Source organism: Meleagris gallopavo, chromosome 1 (genome assembly GCF_000146605.3).
Source record: "Meleagris gallopavo isolate NT-WF06-2002-E0010 breed Aviagen turkey brand Nicholas breeding stock chromosome 1, Turkey_5.1, whole genome shotgun sequence".
NCBI classification, from domain to species: domain Eukaryota; kingdom Metazoa; phylum Chordata; class Aves; order Galliformes; family Phasianidae; genus Meleagris; species Meleagris gallopavo.
Window position 1 is genome coordinate 23,895,790 of NC_015011.2, and position 25,084 is coordinate 23,920,873.

General features: G+C 37.2%; 1 protein-coding gene across 2 annotated transcripts in view; it reads right to left on the reverse strand.

Annotated features, from left to right (window-relative positions):
• CFTR (CF transmembrane conductance regulator) overlaps positions 1 to 22,880 on the reverse strand; it is a 70,762-nt gene extending 47,882 nt beyond the window's left edge. For both annotated transcript variants that reach the window (XM_031553221.1, XM_031553218.1), the window contains exons 1-10: positions 22,741 to 22,880; positions 21,742 to 21,853; positions 15,832 to 16,047; positions 14,834 to 14,923; positions 12,949 to 13,112; positions 12,458 to 12,583; positions 8,948 to 9,194; positions 6,846 to 6,938; positions 6,175 to 6,357; positions 2,952 to 3,143 (exon numbers count right to left, since the gene is read on the reverse strand). In XM_031553221.1, coding sequence (XP_031409081.1) covers positions 2,952 to 3,143; positions 6,175 to 6,357; positions 6,846 to 6,938; positions 8,948 to 9,194; positions 12,458 to 12,583; positions 12,949 to 13,112; positions 14,834 to 14,923; positions 15,832 to 16,047; positions 21,742 to 21,771 — 1,341 coding nt within the window. In that variant the 5' untranslated portion in view covers positions 21,772 to 21,853; positions 22,741 to 22,880. The remainder of the gene's footprint in view (positions 1 to 2,951; positions 3,144 to 6,174; positions 6,358 to 6,845; positions 6,939 to 8,947; positions 9,195 to 12,457; positions 12,584 to 12,948; positions 13,113 to 14,833; positions 14,924 to 15,831; positions 16,048 to 21,741; positions 21,854 to 22,740) is intronic.
• Positions 22,881 to 25,084: the final 2,204 nt, after the last annotated feature.

Below are 25,084 nucleotides of genomic sequence, written 5' to 3' on the forward strand. Positions count from 1 at the left end.
CTGTTGTTCTGTCACCTACTGCTCTTCTCTTAACCTTTGTCTATTTCCAAGTGCCTGTAATTAGAACCACATGATTTTAACTCCCCTGATGTCCTACTTTCCCTGTGAGGAACGGTAACATAAAAAAAATGTAATTATGAACAAGTTCCGAATCATTTTACACATATAAAGCAGGCTATGCTGTAAAATCTTTCCTGAAATGGGGAGTCCAGAACTGAATACAGTACTACAGATGTGGCCTCACCACAGCAGAGTAGAGGGGGAGGTTCACCTCCCCCAATCTGCTGGCCACACTGTTTTTATGCACTCAAGGATACCACTAGTTTTCTTGGTCATAAGGACATGCTGCTGGTTCATAGAAACACATTCAAAATAGAATTTGAGAACTTTTTTCATGCTTCTTCAGCATTACATATATATATATATAGCATCTTCCTGAAATTATGACAAGTAGTCATATATATATGACCTTTAAGAGTCTGTCCAGAGGAGGGCCACAAAAATGATTCAAGGGATGGAACACCTCCCCGATGGAGACAGGTTGTGAGAACTGGGTCTGTTCAGTCTGAAGAAGAGAAGGCTTCAGGGAGATCTGATAGTGGCTTTTCAGTATCTAAAGGAGAGCTATAGGAAGAAAGGGGACAGATTCTTTATCAGGGTCTGCTGTTTTAGAACTAAGGGAAATTGTTTCAAACTAAAAGAGAGGAGATATAGATTGGATATAAGGAAGTTTTTAGTGATGCACTGGAACAGGCTGCCTGGAGAGGTGGTGGATCCTCATCCTTGGAAACATTCAAGATCAGGCTGGATCAGACTCTGAGTACCTGATCTAGCTGTAGATATTCCTGTTCATTGCAAGGGAGTTGGAGCATATGACCTTTAAGGATCCCTTTCCACTCGAAACGAAACGATTATATGACTCTGTGTCCATTTGATCATTAGGTCAAAGGAAATGGCTTTGTCTTCCTCAAACCATTTTTATTTCTGTGAGCATGGAACTTGAAGGAAAATCTCAATTAGTCACTGTTGAGAGATGCCTTTTAACTGACTTCCAGTGTATGTGCAATAAGGAAACAAACTCACTTTTATCACCAAACCCTGTTCCACCTTGAAGAACCCATATAAGAGACAAAATAAACAACAGTCTCTTGAATTCAGGTGCACTATGTAACTACCTACACAAACTGTAGAGAAGAATGTAAAGTGAGCTCCTTTAGGAAATCCTCTAGTATTCCTTCTTCCCAAAGAACAAAAACACAACCATTAACCAAGAAAACATTAACTCTTCTTGTCATAATAAAACCTTTAAAAGTGCACAATGGGGAAGAAACTAGGAATTAACATTTTAAAACCACCCTTAAATTTGCTATACTCAGTCCTACTTGATAATTTGTAATTCAACGCTAATGGGACTAGCAAGTATAACAGTAACAAGGTAATGCATTTGGCTTGATTCCAGACCATTCTGGCATCTCTTCAGGCCATCCCAATTTATTCAGCTTCACTACAGAAGAAAGTATTCTTGTAAATATCAAACTTGGCCTCAAATAATGAGCCCTGCTAGAGGTGAAGCATATCGTTCTGCACATATCTGCACCCACACAGATCAAAGCTGGCTTGATTGAGCCTGCTTGGAGAACAAAGGAACTCCAGCCTACTGAGACACTGAGCCATCCTACCAAAACAAAACACCAAGGTATCGTACCAGTGCCAAAACACTGAGCTCGCTCACCAACACTGAAATATCACGCTAGCTCACCAGCGTGGAGACACTGAGCTGGCCCACCAGCACCAAACAAACCCATCATTAAAAACCTTCTGCTCTAGCCAGAGCCTAGGCTGGAAAGCCTCCTGAGGCAAGGAAAGTTTTGAACTGCTGCAAGCTGTCCCTTGGAGATTTGGCATTAACTACAACTTTTTAAGTCTGGGGTTAAGGACTACTCTCTTCAGAATGCCTGAAACAGAAGTTGCTAATTCTCCTGTCTTCAGAAGCTTTCAAAGAAGATTTCCAGCAAACCACAATCCAAACACAGACTGAAATGGCCATAAACACGTAAGAACAGATTACTTTATCACTTGACTATACCGTGCTCTGAGATAAAATGCTGTAACCTCATCTTATTTTTAAACAGAGTGGCTATTGTTTTCTTGCTTGACTGGCACTAAAGGAAAATGTTTCACTATGTGGCCTAAAGAAAGATCCTATTCAGCACAGTTAAATATTTATTGTTTTCATCTACATGCTGAGGAAACACTGATCTTATGGTACAGCAATAAGCGTGGAAAGGCCTAAAATGTTGGGTCCTTTTGTATACTGCAATGTGAAAAAGTGCTCGTTTCTTACATTACCCTCTGGTAACATCAAACAAACACAAGGGCATTCTGACTTCATTGTAGACTACACATCACATAAAGATTGACCCTACTGTAATTTCCAATGTGAAAACTTATGGCATCCACACAAAGAAAAGCACAACCTCAGTCGAGATTTTCCTCTAAATAATTCAAGTTTCTGGCACAGAGTTTTAATTATCCCCAGAACATTACTTGCGGTGCAAAAGGAGGTGAGCAGATTAATTTCCTAAAATTGTAACAAAGAGCATTTTCCATTAATAAATTTTCCAAAAATAAATACTAAGTGTGAAAAAATGTAGAAGCAATACTTTTTACATCATTTGTTTGATATTATTACATTCGCCCAGGTTTTGAACTAGCAAGGAAGACTGAGAACACAGGAACCTTACAGTATCTGAGCAAGCTGATTTAGCTCCTGTTATGTAAACTCCCAAAACCAGCACCATCAGCATATGAAGAAGCTGGCAATAGGCTGACTTGTAATTCTACAAAATCTGAATGCCAGGATGAGTTCTGGTTTACTTAAAACTGTACTCCCTGACTCTTATTTAGTATTATTTTTTTACATTTAGGTCTTAAGAGTTCTAATGACTGACCTCTTCCAGTTGGCAGGCTTGGATGACACTCTTGTATCGGTATTCATCATAGGATACACCAAAAATGATGTTTTCTTTGATTGTTCCAGGCATGATCCAAGAGACTTGAGGAGAGAATGATATCCTTCCACTGTGTTTAATTTTACCCTGAGAAGGCTCCAGTTCTCCCATTATCAACATCAGAAGGGAAGTCTGAAAAATTATGAATGGTCCATATATCAGAGATCCGTACAACCACAACAAATGCTAAACAAAATAGGAATCACTTTAAAATAATAAGACGGTACTTTTGTTCTGTAAAATGTGTCCCTACATTCACTGATTTAGTACAAGACACAATTACTGAAGATTTTCATTATGTGTATGGTTCTGAAAGGCCCCTGAACAGAGAGAAAGTTATTCACTATGAACAAGAAAAACTGTATGATAGCCTATAAACAAGGCACGTGGCTGCAAAAGCACTCATTAATTAAACTTGAAGCACTTTTATAAGGTAAAAGTGTGAGTATCTGTGGGAGGCATATGGATGTCAGGTATTAGTATCTATGGTGAATGTTATTTGGTTTTTAACATCACTGTCTATTTTGCTTGTTCTTTGTACAACACAGTTCATGTTTACAATCATGCTAATGTTTATAGCCCTTTTTCTGTGTTGCCTTGAAAAGTGTGCTATCTCTGTTGATGCAATTGCTCACCAACTGCTCAGTGCGATCTGAAGTCTTCTCTGTAACTGTTAACTCATTTACGTGAATACATGACCTATGCATATTTGCTATTTCCCTTCATAAAAGAATTGATTGCAATTTCAGCACTAACATGTTATAATTTCAAAGTTAATCAGTAGCTTGTAGTAACCTTGTCACACATCACTAGCTACTTGATCAAAGAACAGAGTTGAGAAATTCAAGGAAAAATATGTTACAGAGGCATTCCAGTGGTGTTCTTATCACGAATAAGCAGTCAACAAAGCTGGGACATAACAGCCAAAGATCTAAAAATCTATCTAAGACACAATTTTATGTTCTCAGCAAAGATATCCTTTGAGAAGTTATACAGGGGGAGTATCACGAGACATCTTTCCATCATACCAGAACTTGAATTTTCCAAAAAGCTGAGTAAGAAGTTTCTGAACTTGCAAAGGATAATCTCTTAGGATGTTTTGCACACTGGATGTTGAGCTACAATATCTTATGTCGTATTCTTTAAAGTTTAAAAAATTAAAAAATAAATAAAAGACCAGGAACATCTACTAATGAAGCTGTTTTAAAGAGCTGATATCAGGCTTCATAGTACAGAGAGAAGAAATAAATACACACTCTGTTCCATTGGCCTGACAATTCCTGGAATTTGCAACACATCAACAAGAAAGAAACCCTACACTGAGAGGCTGAAAGGAAAGGAGAAACTTCTTTTGTTGAAGGGCTAAGTGTAAATCTTATTTTACATTTGCCTTTCAAATAATATTTAATCTTTTTATCTTTATTGCCTGGAAAAATGGAAATTTCTTGTATGTATATAATTGCTTACAGCACAGTGTGATCTGAATTTTCCTGTGCTGAAAAAATTGAATATATAAACAACCTTCTTACACTAACTCACATCTTTGTATTACAAGTATGAGCTTCAGCAACAGCCATCTTAGATTAATGAAGATTTCAGCAATATAATAAAATTCTTCTGTTAATTCAGAACTGTCACAGTAAAATGCATACCAGCATATCAGTTTGAGGGTGACGGAGCACTGGAACAGGCTGCCCAGGGAGGTTGTGGAGTCTCCATCTCTGGAGATATTCAAGTCTCGCCTGGACGCCTACCTGTGCGACCTGGTGTAGGGAACCTGCTTTTGCAGGGGGGTTGGTCTCGATGATCTCTAGAGGTCCCTTCCAACCCCTACAATTCTGTGATTCTGTGATTCTGTGACCTCATGTCTTTTGCAATGGTATCATTGCTGAAAAATAATATTGAAGCCTTGACGCTTTTGAAATTGATGGGTCCTCGCCACTGACTTCAACAAACCAAAGACTTTACATAGAATCACAGAATGGCTGAGACTGGACAAGACCTCTGGAAGCCATCTGGACCAACACCTGGTTGCTTAAGTAGAAACACCTAGAGCAGGCTGCTCAGTACAATGTCTAGATGGCTTTTGAAAATCTCCAGAGAGGGAGCCTCCTTATCCAAAAGAGTCCTGATCAGTGAAAGAGGAAGTCAGAATAATTTCACCAGTAATTTGTTAAATGGGAAAAATTGCCAAATCCATAATTAGTGTTTGTTTTTTTCTCTTTCACACCTTCTCAGAAGGCTCCCTGAAGATCAAATACTGTATCTAATTCCTTACAGCTTGAAGTGAATAAGAGTATTACAATTCAGTGTATTTTATAAGGGACATAGTTTAGTGAGAAGTATTGGTGATAGATTGTTGGTTGGACTGGATGACTTTGTAGGTCTTTTCTAACCTTGGTGATTCTGTGATTCTATGATAGTACCAAGGTCAATTGAATGTGTTATCTGCAAACAAAATGCATTTATAAAATTTTCCAGATCTAAGATGATGATTTATCTAAACCACAACTTTTCTCAGTACTCCACCAGTTTGAACAGCACCTCCCCAAACCTGTGCTCCAGGCTTTCACCTGGAACTGAGAGTGTGAGCTCGAGCTAGGTACTGAATGATCTGGAGCCTACACGATGAGGTATGTCACGTATCCAGAGTATGCATCATAGTTATTTTGCTAATTTGTGTCATGTTTGTCAGATTACTGACCACTCTGTTTTCAAATTTTTCCTTAAAGTTTTAGCAAAGCAGGAAAAAGCCCTGCTTTCAAACACACTGAGCGATCTGGGTATCTCTAGTTCAGTTTAAAGGCAGGGAGATGCTCATTGTGATCACCAGCATAAGGTTACAGTCTGCATTACTCCTGCAAACCTCCTTTTAGTTCCTATGGAAAAACAGATTTGCAATTTAAGTTGGTATTTCTTTACTAAGCCTATATCCTTGTATGTACAAAAACTATCCAGCAGACTCCGCTTCACACTAGCCACAGAGTAAAATTTAAAATAAGAATGGGTCATTTTACTGAAATATATTTTATTCATACAGCTGCTACTTTTACAGAAAGCACAGATTAGCACAAATACATTAATACCAGTAGCAACACAGACAACACGAAAATATTCCTTAAAATTAATAGGACTTCTGTTGGAACAACAGAAAGAGAAATACCTTGCCTGATCCAGTAGATCCAGAAACAGCTAATAACTCTCCTTTCTCGATCTTAAAATTTATATCCTGAAGAACAGGTGAAGCATGAAGGGGAAAATTGCTGAAGAAGAGATTGTTGTCATTGCTAGGAGCTTTGCTGTTGTTGTTTTCCTGTTTTGCTTTCACAAAGAGCTCTCCAATTCCCTGCAACACACATATTGGTATGTTTGTACGTACACAAAAAACGAACAGAACATACATATGCAGACACATGTAGCAGACTATATACTTATGAAAGCCTATGGACTTACTTTGCTGACATTACTTTTCCTATCCATAACCAATTTATTATATTCTTAAAATTGTATCTGTTTTACCATCCACACTGTACTTGCCCCTAAATATGCTGACACAAGCAAAATATTCCTTTAACTGAACTGCTTTCTGATATTTATACATGAGATTGATTTTGGTTTCAGGATGGTTTAAATTTGTAATAAGTTACAGGGCACATATTCCTCGCCTGCAGATAGCTGAAGCCAGTTAAAAGAAAGGTCTGCTCTTATTAAAGAACAACGAGTCAAATGTTGGTAAATATCTGTCTGTCTATCTATCTATCTATCTATCTATCTATCTATCTATCTATCTATCCATAGTCAGTATTTGAATTTAATTGAGGTAAAAGTACAAACCTCATCCCAAAAAGCTGTTACTTTGTCCACCTCAACCCCAGTTGTTGTTAGATTATACTCCAGGGCCTTATACTCTTCTTTTAGCAAGAAATCCTAGAAACACAATGAAAGCAGATTACAGGAAATGGTAAGGGATGACAGTCAGTCCCACAAAGCAATACAGATTTGCCAATGCTGAGCACCAGTTAACATTTCTGATGGTGTTACTGCATTCTTGTGCCCTTGTGCGAAGCATAAATGCAGCTTGTATAATGTCTTTCAGATTCATAAAGAAACGTTTCTTGAAGCTACCAATTCTTTCACTGTTAGTGGAAATATAAGCATGTATTTGCTTCTGGTTTAGAAAGAATATCAAAACATAACATTTTGTTCACTTTCAGGACTTGTTTGGGGCAGCGTTAGCCGCCAGCCTTAATCCTTTTCAAATAAAGCTTTGTTTCTGGAGTGGGATGTTGAAGGTTACTCTGTTAAGCAATGAAACTAAACAGTTAGACGCTGCTGACACACTATTCCAAAACTGAAAGCTTAAATGAAATTAAATGATGTGGGCACAAAAGGCAGATGATAACACTGACTAGTGCAGCACTGACGTAAGGTCATTTCAAATGACAGAAATCAGCAACCCTACTCGTGTTATCTTCTAGGAGATAGATAAATGAGTATCATGATAAGGAAAAAATGAGTAAGTCTATATTAGTTAAGATCTTTAACTTTTCTGTCCCTTCATTCTATTAAGGTTATGCAGTCTTTAAGTACCATTTCCTCGAAATCACCTTTCAAAATTATATGGGACCAAGTATGTTTGCCTCAGTAATACAGTGGACAAACAGAATGGATAAGGGAGAATATTGGTCAAACTCTCCAAACTGATGAATAAATTAAATCACAGAAATGTATGCATAATTTATTCATTTTATGTATGTATGCATATTTCCTGTGACAAATAAAGGCCATCAGTGCTTGGGGATTCTGTGAAGCCTTTATATGGAGTCTGTAGCAAACCTATCATAAAGAGATTATTATTTATGAATTCCAGAAGAGCCATATAGCTAATATCCCCAAAGACAAGTGTCTAACAAAGTAGTGTGACAACTGGGCTTTCCAGTTCTGTGAAAAGCATTGGATGCACTCTTCCAGGAAATATGAGAGACAGGATGCTACCACTAATGCCTAGGGAGCCTGGCAACACTAGCTCTGTGTTAATTGGGATCCAACAAGGCAACCTTCTGAATGTCAGATAGACGGATAGATTCTTGACATTTCAAAAATCCAATAGATGCTTTTTATTTTTATTACAGTTCAGATTTCTGATAAAGATCTTTAAGGGTATTTCTATATTGGATATATTGGGTATATTGGGTATATTGGGTATTTCTACCAGGCTGAAAAATGATAAAATTGTAGTTTAATGAAAAATATCTTCAGTCTTTTTTGTTAAATTCCTAAGATTTGGATTCAGAATAGAATTCTTTCTCTGAGGATTGATAACAAAACAGCAGACAAAACAGAGGTCACAAAGGTATACCCTGAGCTGACTCTGCATATAAGCTTCTCACGCTGGTACATGAGCAATTGATCTTGGTAGGTAAGGTAGGCAATAATTAGCAGACCAGTACCTTAATTATGTTTACAACTCATAATGAATGAGATGCACATTTGCATAAGCTGTACAATCTCCTGCTGTTCTTGCCACTAATAGCTAGAAAAACAGCAGGTTTGTGATTTCAACTACTGGAAGCTGTGCTATGTAAAACACATACTAATTTTGTACTTCGTTTTCTGAAGGGAAAACATCTCTTAAGTACCAGAAAGTATAGTTTTATTAAGTTCCCTGTTCTGCAATGAAAAAAAGGCGTAGATGCCTCTGTTTCAAAACAAGCAAATGGCGGGTAGCATAAGACTCCTGTAGTTATGCTGCCTGGGGAACCATATAACAATATCAGGATTTATGATGACATTTCATGGTGTATAATCAAAGCATTATATAGTATATTCGGAAAGTCTGCACAAATGCCATGTGCTTTTGTTGATCAACTGACAAGATAACGTGCTATAAAGAATTAGCTTACGTACTTGGGAAGGTTGAAGTGTGGGCACCCTACCTGTATTTTGTTTATTGCTCCAATAGAATCATACCAGGTCTGCACAGACCCAGGAAACTGCCTGGTCACTGTCATTCGAAGAACAATGCAAAACGAAATAGTGGTAAATATTTTTCGGAGAATGATTCCTTTTGTCACAGCATATGGAACCACAGCTAAAAACACCACAAAAAATCCTGAAAAGAAGAAGGCTGAGCTGTTGAAATATCTCACGTAAGCAGCTTTTCTGGTTAGCTTCAGTTCAGTTCTGTTAAAAAAATTTAAAAAAACAAATAATTAGTATCTGATTTCACAGTTCGTATCCTACAAATTTTTGGATAAAACCGCTGGTAAAACAGTTTACCTGAGGCTCATTCGTTTCTGTTATTTTTTCGGAATGCAATTAAAAAATCAAGATTCAAACCCAATTTACATTTAAAAATAATTGCAGCTAAATTTGGGCACCGATCCTCAGAGTTGTTAGACGAAGTGACAATGATCTATGTCATGATTATAGATACTTCATAAGCCACAAGCCATTACAGTTCCTGATACAACTCTCCAGAAACATCTAATGCTCCCAGAAATGTCATCTCCTTCTCATCTGGATACATGATTCCCTGGGAAATCAGACACTCCTAAATGTCAGATTTCCTATACACAACCATTACAACTCCAAGAACAATCAGTTATAGTGTTGTCCCCTTTTGTAGACCATTCTACTAACAGCCTCACCCAAGAAATGAGGTGTCAGGTGGCCTCAACTGGAAATGGTGGAAGGCAGGGACTTCTCGATCTTTCCTGCTGAATCTCAGTTCATGGAGCATGGGTGCAAAGAATGCAACTAATGATTACTCCTGGCTTCCTCCATAACATTTATGCATCTTACAGAGAGCTGTTAAATAAAAAGCGCTAAAGCTTTCTTTCGACCTCATTCACTTCACATTCCCAGACACAGAGTCTCAGCTTTTCCTGAACATGGGCACTTCTGCAACAATGAAAGATAAAGGGTTTTCAAGTCCAGAGATGGAGCTAGTCCCCAATCAAGGTGCCCATTTGCTGGGTGAGTGCTCTAACTACTAGGATGTTTAACAGTTCACAGTTGCGTTGGTGGTGGCAACTGCTGGTATTGCAAGGCTGAGCATCACAGTCTTTACTTCTGGTACTCAGACACTGTCTGCATGCAAAGTAAATCCAAGATTTTGGGGTTGTTGGGACCTACTTTCAGCTCTACACTGCATGTGCGTGAGATTTCCACATACATCAGTGTCCTATCATGGAAGTCTCTGAGAGAAAGACTGAGCGCAGTTAATATAGAATCAGGGTGCCTAGCACCTCTTGCTATGTCTGCAATTCACGAGACAGGCCCAGAGAAAGTAGTCAGGCATGCGTGTAACTACCACAGCTGTAATCATGGTCCTGGAAAAGGCCTTTCAAGGATCTCCAGAACTTGGATGAGACTGCATGACAGCCGTGAATGGGGGTAACAAATATTTTGGAGTTCAATGCCTGGTCAGTCTGATGAAAATCTGATAAAAACCAAAACCACCCACAGTGGTAAAGCTTACAAACATCACTCGAACAAGGGAGAACCAATGCACAAACCCTTCTCAGTATACTCTCAAGTACCAGCCAGCTAACAAAATACAGACACTTCAAGCCTTGAACTTCACTTTCTGGACTATTATGCTGTTGTTCAGGTCTAACAGTTTGGCACTGTGTTTTTTTACTTATTCAAATACATTATATGGCCCATAGAAATGCAGTGCATTTATTCAGACACCTTTTATGAACTGTTGTCATTACAGGCTTCAGAGGCACCTAGGAGACAGCCCATATTGTTGTCTTTGAAGTGTCACAGCTACACGGAGGTCTTTGCCTCCAGCAGTATTACACCTGCAGAATGGCCAGCCCAGGCAGCTCAGATCTAGAAGATATAACCTCACAGTTATATCTAGTTCATTAAGTTAGTTAAACTAGGTTGCACCAGAAACTTCCAGCACGCAAAAACAGTTTGGTAACAACAGTTACGATGCATGGTTGATAAAATCCAGGCATGAGTTAACTCACAATATCTCATTTCCTACCATCTTAACAAACCAACTACTGTAAAGCCCTGCAGAGCTATCTCAGCAAGCAAAATTCAATTGAAATTCTGACATTCCCAGGCTGGCCTGCTCTGGTGATATCTTTACCAAGTGATCTTTTGGATCAGTCAGAAAATATAGCATTTTGGTGCAAGAGCAGCAGAAGAAAGATAGATTGATCCTATAACATTTTTAGAATTCTTTCATGTCTCTTAAAAATTCACACATAAAACAGAAAAAAATGAATTCCAGCATTACAAAATTTTCTATAAAGTACTGCAGTAAATATAAACTCTAAAATGGTAATTGTTTTTTCAGGTTCCTTGACCATTTTGAGGAATGTATACATAAACCTTATTTCTTCAGGATTTACTTAAAAATGTGGTCTGAAAATTGCTAAAAGTAATGCACAGTACTAGTGGTACCAGCTGAATCCTAGCCTGATTCCATCCTAGAACTGGATCTCCAGGTCCAGATTCAATCCAGGTTTTCTCACATATTTTACGGTAAATTATTATAATGTTAAGAACTTTCTTATTCTAAAGGTAAAGAGCACTTTATTTTTCCGATGTTGTCTTTCAGAAGACAGCTGAAGAGGGTGTTTGTTTAATAATACTGTTTCACCTCTTTTATTTACATGATAATACGGTACTTATATTTCTTTTATTTTCTTTTATTTTACCAATCACACACCTGGCACAGAATTCTAATGTTCCCTAAAGGACTACAAACAATTTGCTTCATGCAACATCACCTATCAATCAATCTGTCACTTCTACTCCCTTCCCCCAGGACTCCATCAGCACTGAAGTCCTCTAGCTCTCAGCCAACTGGGTTAGCTCTTTTACCTCCTTTATGCTTCAGCTCTGCTAGTTTCAGTTCAATTCCGATGTTAATTGAGAAGATAAGCACTACACAAGACTTTCCACAGATAATAAGTGTTAATGTAATTGTACCGAAGGAATACATGAAGCTGCAGTACTGTACTCCTTAAACAGATTGTGTGGCACATCTAAAACTAGCTCTGTTGCACTTCTCAGAAGATTACTGTAGAGGTGTCATACTGCTTCCTTCAGCACGGAATGGGAAAGTCTATAAAGCCTTAAGTAACCATTACAAAAGGGCTTTTTACTGTAAGAGGAGGATAAGGTTGGCCAGAAACAAACACAGATGCCACAATTGTTTTACCTGTACAAGATAACCACTGAAATACCATCATAGCAAATAAGGAAGCAAATTAAAAAAAAATAAAAAAATCATCTCTATTGTGAATGTGACAAATTGGGAAAAAAGCAAGCTGTAGTTGGGAATGCATGCTCATTTTATGGAGGATTAATAGTTGTGTGCTTTACTTCTTAGCTAGTATGACTACAGACGATGTGCACAGTCACTTGACATTTTTCTCTGAACACGTAAGAAATGTGACTAAAATAAAACTACTTACTCACGGAGGCTTTCAATCATTTTTTCCATTGCATCTTCCCAGCAATAGGCTTTGACTGATTGTATATTTTCAATTATTTCTGAGGTGATTACAAGCCTCTCATTGATCTTTCCTGCCCTCCTATCCCTACAAAGTAAAAAACCAGTAGGTTAATTTTAATCTATTCATCCTCTATAGTTAGTTTATATCTCATTATATCTTATGAATCACTTTTCCTATATACTTATGTTTAACATCAACTCACTACCAACAATACTATAAAATATTATCACTATTTACTGCATGTTAGAATCACCTTTTTTTTTTTAAGATTAGATAGCTGCTGCTAAAGAAGTAAAGTCTTCTCCCTGCTTTTCTGACACATCCAACATTCTTTGGATGCTAGTTTTCTAACAGTGTCATAACTAGAGATCCCAAGTCAAGTGCTATAAACCTCTTAAAACAATGTTTTAAGAAAAAAATATTAAAATCCTTTAAAGCAGTCTCATCACCTGTATTTCATCATCATTTGTCCCAGCCAGGCTTGAAAAAAGGCCATAACTATTAGAAAAGCAAGTCCAGCAAATGCAGAAGCTTGTAACATATCCCAGAGCAGTCCCATCAGCAGTGCCACTTGTAAAGGTGCAATCCACACAAAGTGAGCCAGAGCAAGACCCTGCAAAAAACCACAGCAGAAAATAATAATAATGAAAATTACAAACTGCTCTGAAAGCTACATGAAAATGAGTAAGTCATTAAAGTGACACTGAAAAATGCAATGAGGGATGGTAGAAATATTTCCAGTAGTAAAACAAGTTCATAAAGGAGGGCTTGTGATTACAAGCACATAGCATTCTGGGTCTTAATAATGATGACGGCGCAGCAATACATATTCATTCCACACCTAATCTTTGATTTTTGTAAGGCAAAGTTCAGTACACAATTATCTCTTTGCTACGTATGCACGAGGGGAAAAAAACAGTTTTGTAAAAGTAAACAGAATTTGCCACTGACATTGGCATTTTCAATCAGTGCAAGACGAGAAAAGTACACAAAAGATTTTTCTTAGTGATTTAATCTGATAGAGAAGGTCAATATTGCTTTAGTGAAGAGATGACTTAGAATCATAGAATCACAGAATCACAAGGTTGGAAACGACCTATAAGATCATGTAGTCCAACCATCTTCTCACTACCAGTGCTACTAAACCATATCTCGCAGCTCCTCATCCAGACACCTCTTGAACACCTCCAGGGACAGCGGCTCCACAACTTGAATTTATGAGTGCAACAAATTCAAAGGAGACTGCTGCCCACTTCATCCATGTTGCTTCAGATTTTGTATTGAATGCTCTTGTCAGGCTGAGATACGGAGCCTTCACAGAGCTCTGTGTTACAGCAACACTCGTGCACTACTTGGGCATTTGTCCTAGCTCACTTGCAACAACTCACATTCTTCTGCATAGTAAAATAGTGCTTAAAGTAGATATACCAAACACACATGGTTGAAACTGTAGAGTCCCTCTGATGTCAAATTTCCTGTTTCTTCCAATGGACGAAAACCTCATACTATCAACAGAGCAACTGACAAACAATCTGAACAACAGCTCATGGAATTTCAAATCTCCAAGCCATTACCAGGGATCTACCTCTGTGTCTTTAATAAAAGCTTTTACTTCAGAAGTATTGGAGGTATTGATGAGCAATGGCACCGGCTGCCCAAAGAGGCTGTGAATTTTTCCTCCTTGGAAATATTCAAAAAAAGCCTGGACACGATAACTGGCAGCCTGCTCTGGTGGCTCTGCTAAAGGGGGGAAGTTCAGCCAGATGGCTCCCAGAGGTCCCTTCCAATCTCAACTATTCTGTGACTGCGTATTGTCTAAAAAGGATGTCTTGGAAATGATTCCTAACAAGGTCTTACATCAAAACTTAATTAGATTTTTAAGGAGAGTAGGTAATAATAATAACAGGATGCTGAATATCACTGTTTGTTTAACAGCAAGAAAACCACACTGGGTTCACCTTATTAGAAAGATACAGTGTTCAGGAAAAAAAGACTGAAGAATTGGATGAGCAAGTTCTGACTGCTATGATACCAACTGTGTAACCCAGAGTTTTCCTGGTAGATTCTCACTCAACTGTAAAACAAGAATGTTTTTATGATATGTAGAGTTTTTAGGTTTCCTTTACTAATTAGCATAAGAGAAAAATGAAGATGTATATACATTTCTGTGACCAGATGCCAAAACGTAATCTTAAGACAGACTTCATTTTATGTTGACAACGAGCAGTCAGTGCAGCTGTTTATCCTCGTTTCTTCCTTAATGTTTTTCACAAGCAGCTTGAAATATTGCACTTGTATTTGATGGATCACTAAGTGCATAAAACAATAACATACCTCATCAAATTTGTTCAGATTGTTGGAAAGAAGACTGACCAATTGTCCAGTACTTATTTTATCTAGAACTTTACTTGACAGTTTCAAGGTCTGTAAAAGAAAACAAAACCATAGGAAAATGGCCATGTAGCTAATCCTGTAATACTGAATAAATACAAATAAAAATAACAGGCACTTGTACAGTAGTATAAATAACAACTCACTTATCAGCTTCATGATATTAAAAAAGTCTCATTAAATTTGTTATTTATGTCACTTGAATTCAACTTAGCAATTAAACTGCTTTACAAATATTGATTTATTGACTTAGCCTTTGCTTTCTGTTGCATATTTTATGTATACAGATATATATGCAAATACAAGCTTTAATTAAGTACACACACTGTTTTGTTGCACATCCTCAAAAATCTCCTACTGTGCCTATCTAGACAAATGTTTTTGAAAGATGTTTTCACAATGAGCTTCATCCTAGAACAAATAACAGATTTGCTTATATTAGCTGGTTTTGGTATAGGTAAAATCAAACGTGTTTTGAAATCTTTGGATTTGTGAACATGGAATGTATCAATATCTGTTGATTCTTCATGAAGTAGAGATCTCACATAGTAACACTCAAAATCATTCAAACCTTTTATGTTATATTTATTGTCTAAATCTTCATCTATAATTCTCTTCTGAAAATATTCCTTAGTCACCAGCACTCAGTATTTCCTTTGCAATACATGAGCAATCCAGAAGCGGAGTAGTACAATTAAGACACCTCACCACATACACAGCCCATCTGAACTCACACAAGGGCTGGCTTGAGTCAAAGCAGCTGTAAACTTGTATTTAATTCCTTAGATATAGGAAATCAACAGTTATCAGAAGCTAATGTTAATCACATTCATCTTTTGTGTATTTTGTGTAACAAAACTATCAACCTTTAAACAAATTGGCCTAAAAACAATGTTGGGTATGAACTAAAGTTTGGTTTTAAGTGTAAATGAAACAGTTACCTTCTTATAAATCAAGCTAAACAAAGCTATTCTTATTTGCATCCCTATGTGATGAAGTCCAAATATAGAAGGGTGTATGAGCAGTGTTCTCACAAGGAAGAGAAGGCACAAGCCAATGCCTAGGTAGTAGGCTATGGATCTTTCAGAAAAGTTGTCTGGATCATAGGAAGCTATTATTCTTCCCAGCAGAAGGGGCTGCACAGATTTGGTGACCTCCTGAAGACACAAACAAAAAAAAAAGAATTTTGTTTAGCGGATTTTTCTTTTTTTCAAATTGATACTCTTTCAAAGCCTACCGACTGAGATTCACATATAAAAGAGGTTAGTTTTTGAGGAACCACAGAAACATCCAGCAACTGCACAAGAACAGACAGCTCACTGCTTCCTGTGATGCTCCTGCAACTCCACCACAATCTAATTTTTAAATTTTGCTGGTTGTTTTCTACAAAAATGACAACTGAGATATTAGCTTCTAGATTTACTTTTCAAAAGCATTCACCACATAATACAACTGAATTCAGCTCTTCAAGCTGGATCTCTGTTATAGCTACTAGGAAACAGTTGTCACTGTGTTTTACTGGACACAGGAAGATTCGTAGGTCCTGTAATAATTAGTAATATAAAAACAAAGTGAAAATACAGCTAAAACACATGGTAAATAGGAACAACAACAAAAGTATCAATTGGGATCATCCTGCTCAACAGTTCTAGACTCTTGTAAGCAGGGTTGTAACAGAAGCAGGATGACAGGCATAAATGGTGGGAGAGGTAAGTTCGATAAAAGTCCCAGGGAGAAACCAGGAACTCCTGTCCTGCCAGCCCCAACACTTCCCATCCCAGAATGAGTAACATGGCAGAGGATCGGAATAGGAGATGAAAAAGAAGGTATAATCACGCTGCTGAACTATGAGGCATCCAGCTGATCTGCCACCATACCCTGCTGTTACATTTACCCACAGCCTCCTTTTTTGTTGTAATTAAAACTCACTATTGTTATCTCATATCTGAATTACATTTTCATTTCTTCATGCTCTGATTGTCCTAGTACTTTGGTCTCTCCAATCTCATCATTTTCCATCTTTTCCTCTTCCTCCTCTTTCCTTCCCCAAGATCTGCAAAAGTCAACCATGTGCTGTGATTTAACAGTTTACTTCCTCTGAACAAACTTCCAAAGGGTATGAAATACACTTGTGCTCCTTTGTTTCATTTCTACATTCAAGGTAAAGAATTTGTCCATATTCTCCTCATTCTACTTTTTCTTGTCTACGTTCACTCTCGATGGAAAGCAGTAATTCAAAAATAAGAAGAAACCATCAAATTATCTTTGGTATGGATGTGCTAAGTTCTGTCAGAATTTATTTTGCCTTTGAGCTCAAAAACACAGGTCACCATAGAGAGACAGAGTGAACTAGTGGAACTGAGTTATAATTAATATTTTACAGAGATAAATAGATTGGGAAAATCCTCTTTGATTTCCCCTTCTCTTCTCAGTCATCCACACTAGAACAAATTCAAACATTGATACAATATGTACTGTAAACTCTTCTGAATATCACTGTCATTGGAATTGATATCACTCACTTTTTCCGCAAAAGAGAAGAAATTAAACATCTCAAATAGAATACTTGTGCTATGCTTCCCACATAAATGCTGTAAACCTGGAGGCTGCTTTGACAAACACTTCAGTGTTATTAGTAGGGAAAGGAGAGGAGTGTTTATTAAAACACACATGACCCAAGGCAGCTGTGCTTAGACCATATGCATCCAGAAGTGGCAAACCAAAACTCCATGAAAGTCACTAAATACAAAGCAGTCACCTTTCAAGGACAATGCAGTGTTTTCATACTCTCAGAGATTCCAAGATAAGCTTTAATATATAAAAGCTTAAAATAGCAAGATTTATTTTTGTATTTACTCTTTTTCTAGTTAAAATGCTTTGCTCTGCTACTGTGTTTGTTGTGACTATAAAGACTGCATGTCTACCTTGCTGCAAAGAAAAGGTGATTTACTGACTGTCTAAGGGCAGAGTAATGGCTGGCAATACACCAAACTGTTTGCTATCTGCTATAGAAAAAAAAATCCACTAGTTTACATTGGATTTTTACCAGTTTATTTTCTAAAGATATTATCTAGTCAACATACAAGTGAAGGTAGAACTAGATGTTATTCATTTTTCCTACTGCAACCTCAAAATTACCTCTACATATGAATGTGGGTCTATAAATTGAATGACCTGCCTGAAAAAGGAATTGAAACTGTGCATCCAGCAGAAAATCCAGTTTTCAAGAGTTTTTTTATTCTGTTCTTGCTGTTCCTTCTGCATTCTCATAGGTCACTGAGAAACTCGTAAGCATTCCACTCACAGAAATGTTAATTAAAAGATCAAAGTTCTGAACAGAAATGGAGTATGACAGGGGATACTATCTAGATCGATCCCTGATTTGACCTGGTATGGTTGCCCTTGCACAATGAGCAGTTTTGCATTACATACATTTCCCATATGCTCAATCACTCTGAATTTGAAGATAATAATGCACATCTCTGCTTTGGCCCATGCCCAAGAAGTGCCTTGGGACCTTCATATCCCTTCTTGCCCTACACACTCACACACATGATCTATACGTAAGAACTCCAGGAAATCCTCATCAGAATCTTTTGGGACATGACACTAAAACCATTTCTAAGTTAATGACTGTAAGACAAAAATGTAAGTAGATGTAAACGATCCTCATAGCAAAGTGCATAATTTCACAATTTGTTAGCCAACATCTTGTTAAAAAAAAAAAAAAAAGATTTTTGTTTAATTGCCAGACCATCTTTCCTTACATTACAAAATGTCTGCTGATGAGGTGAAACGTGAAAGCTGTTTAAGCCAGCAGGGGAGCAGATACATTAAATGAACTAAATGTGCCTAACATAACCCTGTGTTAGGGAGAAGCATAGTGCTCTAGGGGGCCAGAGTGCAACTGTCCACCCTTCAATAACATCATTACCTAGGGTGCATGAAGGGAGAGACAGAAAAAAATGTTAGACCTAATGAGAACAAAGATGTGATGTTGGCTGCAACAACAACTGCTCAGACAGCAGGGATGTAAATGGAGTTTAAAACACTCCAAGAAAGGTGCTGTGAAAGTGTCTTGGGGATCTTACAAGAGAAGAGTTGAAAGGAAAGTGAAGTTCAAAAGAGCATGCAACTTGATTGCACTGATGCCAATACGGCACAACATCCTGTCCCCATTAAAACCAATGGCAAAGCTCCCATTAATTTCCGTGTGCAGGGTCTGAAAAGATCATCAGTGGCTTTAGCAGAGAGTTTTTCCTCTTCAAGCTTTCAATAAAATGAGTAGTTTTGTCAGCTCATAATTAAACAAAGAATTTAAATAAGATTTAGCCTTGCCATGTTCACTGTGAAAGATTTTGATTCCTGTGTGTTGAGCTTTATGTCTGCAATTTCTTAATGAAGAAAAAACCAACAAATAAAAAAAGACTTAAGAATTCTGCAGACCAGTTACTGTTCTATATACAACTTGTTCAAAATTGTACTGGCTAAAGAAATCCACATGGAGAAATCAGCTCTGCACAGTCACACAGCCCCTCACATTTCGTATTCCAGGAAAGTTTGTTGTCCTTAAAACTGTCTGCATAAACCTTCAGACACTGCTTAACTTTTAACAAGAATGCATTACTGTGGTAGTTTCAGGTGACAGATTCTGCTCTGTATGGTAAGCTACATTTGTAGAACTGCTGTTGTGTTACAACCCTGACAGGAATCAGAAGTCACTGGTTTGGTGTCTGTTACACACAAGAGGAAATAGAATAAAAAATTAACAGCTATGATAAGACACAGCAGGAGCAAATAAGACAGAATTGTATAGGAGCCCACAAAGAAAGTGTCTTGTCCCAGAGAGCTGTCAATAAACAAGGTAAAAGAGTACAGAGATAAATGTTATGACTCAGCTCTGCATACACCAAGAGGCCCTGTACTGCTCTGTTATGCCTGGACAAAGACAAAAAGACAATTTGAGTCATCAAATTCAATTAGAGCCACATTGGCTCCCAGCAGCCCTGTACAACAGTTGAACTGCAAGAAGGAGGCCCAGGATTTGACAGAAAAGGCCTCCAGAACAAGCATGGTGGCAACCTTGCCTCTCTGTCCTTGTTGTGAGGTCCCTGTACATGGAGAAGGTAAGCAGGTCTCACCCTGTCTCACCAAACCAAACCTTCAGCAGCAGCAGCTTCAGACTGAGGTGAGCATCAGTCAGGAGGGATGTAAGGGTCTCCATCAATGACAAGAACTAGTAAGTTCGAGAGACTTAAACTAGGGAAAAGTTGGCTTGGAGATAATTTCTTCCTTATCTCACCTCAACTAAGCAACCATCTCGATTACCTTACTTTTAATCAGAAATTATGTAGTCATAAGTGTAAGTGTAATTATTCAAAAGAAATAAGCAAAAAAAATAAAATAGCAGAGAGCATTTTCATGCTAGGTTTTATTTTTAAAATTCAAACCTTTGTGATGAGAAATTACAGAATTGGTCTGTAAGAGCTACCCATAAGAGACAATCAACGTGCTTACAACAAATTAAGGCCTAATTATTTTTTTCATACCTGCGAAGTAACATGACATAGCAAAGTAAATCCTAATTTTTTAATAGACTAGAAAGGAAGGGAATGTTGCATTTTAATGGAAAAAAAAAAAATCCATTTTCTTCAGAGTATATTTTCCTTTTTTTTTGGCAATGTTTATGATTCTATTACTGATACTCAGTAGTGAATAAACCAGTGCTACAAAAAGGTATTTTAAATACTACATTTCCTTTAGGTATGGTATTATAAGAAAAAGAAGCAGCCATTTTTTCCCTTAATTCTTAGGAGAAAATCTGATCTTTAGGCAGTTTTGACTACCCAAACCAAATTAATGGTGATCTACACAGAAATCGTTAGCAATCCAATCTGATATTCTTAGGATTGACAGGATTTTCACCATAGGATCCTAAACAAACTTACTTTATAATTTATTTGTCTTTCATGTAGCCATGTAAACAGGAGGAACTCCAAGGAAGTTTATTGCAAAGGAGCTGCTCCATCATAAGACTAACAGCACTTATAGTATTAATCCAACACTTAATCTGAAAAATAGTCTTTGATGAGAAGCACTGACTGGTAAATTACTATTTTCACCTATAAAAGGTTTTCTTTTAATGCTGAAAGTTTTCATGCACTTAAATTTTAATTTTCAGATTATTCTTATTTATTTTTCAAGTTTTTCTTTATATAAATTTATTAAAACTCGAAGTATCACTGTGATCTCACTTATCTTAGCATACATCTGGAATGGCTGCTATAGAGCAATTTCTGATTTTTTTTTATCAGCTCATGAGAAGATCTAGTTGGCTTGCAATTTCCCTTTTACAGACAAATCATTAGCAGTTTAATAGGAAGCGTGACATTTTCCATACTACACTACATTCTAATGGGAACAAAGACTTACAAAGACTTGCATTTCTGTTACTTAATTATTCTCTTAAAACAGTTCACTGGAATACCTCATAAAATGTAGAAGAGAGCTGTTTCATAGGAAGCAATATGAACTTCAGATAAATTTATGCATTACTTCCCACAAATTACCCTTCCCCTCTTCTTTTCTCCAGTTCACATTCCTCCTTGAAAATACAGCTAAATTATATCACGCTCAACACTAATGGTATAGAATTAACAGATATTAACACATGGTCAGAAAATAAATTACTTAAGAAGGTCCCTGCTTATCTCTCCAGATTTATTATCTAAATAATCCACAGAGAAAAACTTGTAATTACTCACAAGATTCTGTATTGATTTAGCAATCCTTATGACCTACATCCTTTTACAGAACACTAAAAGTTCACAAGAAATAAGAATAAATCTTACCCCTAAATATAATAATATTCCATAGAACATAAATTTCCAGAAGAAGCATCGTCGAAGAGCATTAATAAGTTTGGGTTTTTTCTTTGAAGTTGCCAGTTCTCTGTCCCACTCTCTGAAAAAGAACCGAAAAACAAGGCCATTAAGTAGTGTGAGCAAATACACGGGTCTGAGGCTCTGGCATACTTCAATTCGCTCAAGTATATCCAAGGAGATTTAGCCTAGGTGACTACAGAAACAAAGCTTTTCAAAGACCCCAAAGACCTGATCTTCATTGACTTGATAGATCAATAAAAGTTCAAATGTAGTTCAGCCACATATTTGGCAGTTCTAAATACAGAGCCATACATCACCCTGCAGGGAATTAATTCATGAAAAGGTCACACTGTATGTTTTAAAGAAACCTGGTGTACTTAAGACCAACACACAAATAATAGGCAAATAAATGCTTTGGAGCTCTTCCAATCTGCAAAAAGAAAATACCAGCAAAGCGTAAGAAATGTGAGTTTTCTACTGCATAGCATTAATTTTTTATTCAATAACTGATCACTAATCAGAAGAAGTGATATATATTAAAAGCATACGTTTAATCAAAACTCACCCCACAGATTTAAGCACTCCTAAGAACTTAATCAGCTAACACTTTCCTTCATTTTTCAAGAGAATATTTAATAACCAGAATATTCCATTTATAAATCCTTCTCTGTATGAAAACACATTAAGTTTACCTGTGCTACCAATACTTTCCACCTTTCCACAGTTTTGAATATATATGTCACCCTGCACTTCAGTTTAGCAGCATTGTTGTAATCATGCAGATGGGAGCTGCCCCAGAATGCCAGCAAAACCTGCACTGCACGTTTCAGGAGAGAAAGTGGATTGAAGCCCTTGTGTTTATATGAAATAGTTCTAGATGCAGCACAGTTTCGGAGTTACACTCCTCTGAAAAAGAATATTAAAATGTGATCCTTGAAACAAAGGTATCCCGGAAACTTTTCATACCTTTCTAGTTTTTCAGAAAGATTGTCAGCAGAGTCCGCAGAAGGAATTTGATAAATATCCGACAGCTCCAGTCGTTGTCTGTAGCCCTTTTTCAAAATTGGTTTTGTCCATCTAAAGAAAAAATAAAACAATGATGACTAGTTTCTGGGATTAATGGTAGAACTGCACTATCCTGTGTGATTAGTCTGTACAGAGCACCCAAATTATGCATATTTGCACACATATATGCACACACAATATGATATAATACAATGCAGCTTTACATTGTATTTATTAAACTATAGTGACAAACCCAACATTAAAAGAATAATTGCATAATTATTGCATTTATTTAGTTTGGGGTTATGATTATGCCCCAGTCTTCCCATTAGTCAACATTAGACAACAAGCAGGGCATTGAGTCCTTTGTTCTTGCATTTGTATTTGCAAATATCTACCATGTCCATACTAATGTTCATTTAACAAAGTTATTAAGATTATGAGACACAAGTCTATAATCCTCATAATTCAGTATAACGCAAAGGTATTTCCCAAGTGAAAAGCTATATTACATTCACTGCAAAGGGAGTATGTCTTAAGAAACTGGAAAATTATCCTTCCTTTCTGCAATCATACTATGGTTTCACATAAATCATTTGGGCTCAATTCTGTCTTTGACATCACTTTATCTGAGAAGTACCACACAATTCACAGTATGCTGTAGCAAAGCAAGCTGTGAGAATCTACTTTGTAGTCATTGGTAAAAGATCCATAAGCTTCACTGCTACTGGAAATAGGGGCCAATATTTGCAGGGATGTAAGAAGATGGATCAGAAAAACACTTCTGAATTCAAAATAATATTGTTATATGGCTACTGCATGTGATAAATCATGTACAAGACAGCAGAAAGGACCAGTTGCTATGGACTTTGTGCACATCAGGTGCAGGAATGGCTAATCTCCTCAAGCACAGCACTCTCATTTACTGTCTTCATCAGAAACTCTGTATATGCAGATATTTCAGTAATCACAAAACAGATGAGTTATGACACTCTAAACCAGTACTTGTTTATACTTTTAATTACCACCTACCTTGGCATTTTTCCATTGGTTGAAGTAACAAAATGTGACTGCAATTAGTAAGCAGAGTGGCTGTACTATCATTTGAGGGTGGTGACACATTTAGCAAACCTATTGTACTCCTAAGGACGTCTCTTGTTCTTCTTGATGTTTAATTGGCTCTACTTATCAGTGCAATCTAAATCATATGCCCCTAAGTCATCCTCTTCTCCAAAGTCAACAAGTCTGATTCAGACTTAGTGCAGTCCTTGTCCTCATAAGTCTACTCATCAGAGCAGCTGTATCTACAGCAGACAAATTCCTCTAAGCAGCTAAACGAGTGGTACTGTCTCCCTCCAGGGATATTCCGCTCTGCAGTCAGGTTTCTACCACAGTCTTTGGCAGGGTTTGCACATCAGTGTTTACCTCCCACCTGACCTGGTCCTACTAAGACATCCCACTTGAAACAACCTGTGAGCCATGCCATGTGCCTCAGGTCTGAGTGGTGGTACTGGAAAGATCTAGCTGTTGTATGGTATTTGTCTGGTTGTGCTGTCAAGAACCATGTCAGACTGTATATATTTAATGAAAAAGAACATACATTAATATCTTCTACAAACACATTTTTTGCAGATTCAAATAGCATCCAGTTTACCATTATGCTCTGGATTTCTAGCAAAGTTTTGAAATGTAAAATGGTTGTACATTTATTTTAACCAGCAATGTCATCTGTGGTTACCCATGTTTCATTGTATTAGCTAAAACAGCTGAATCAGAGTTTGTCAATATGCCTCTTTTATTTTTAGGCTTAATAGAAATTATCTGCCAGCATTAATTCCAAGGTTTTTCTTTTCATGTCTAATGAGAATGCAAAATTTCTTTTGAAAGGAAGAAAGCAAGCAAGCAAGAAGGAAGGGAGACAGATTGGCTTTACAGCATTATGTTAGCAAATGCCACCGGATTACTGGCTGGCATTTAATGAACTCTTTCACAGAGAAACCTGTAGTGCTGTCAGAGTTTTGCCACTTACTAGGAATGTTATTATAGGTACACACACACGAAACCCAGCAGGGGACAAGTTTCAAGGGTGTACGGTAGGAAAGAAGAAAGAAGGAAAAACAAGTTCCTCCATATTAATTGCCTGGTAGCAAAAAAATACCTTACACATTTGATACATAAATATCATACACACAAGGTTTGAACTTCTCTTTAGTTACATTTCTAACGACCATCTCTTTACCATACACCTTAAAAGTATATAATAGATCTCTTTTTACAGCTATTTATTTCTCTAGCAGTCTCGCTT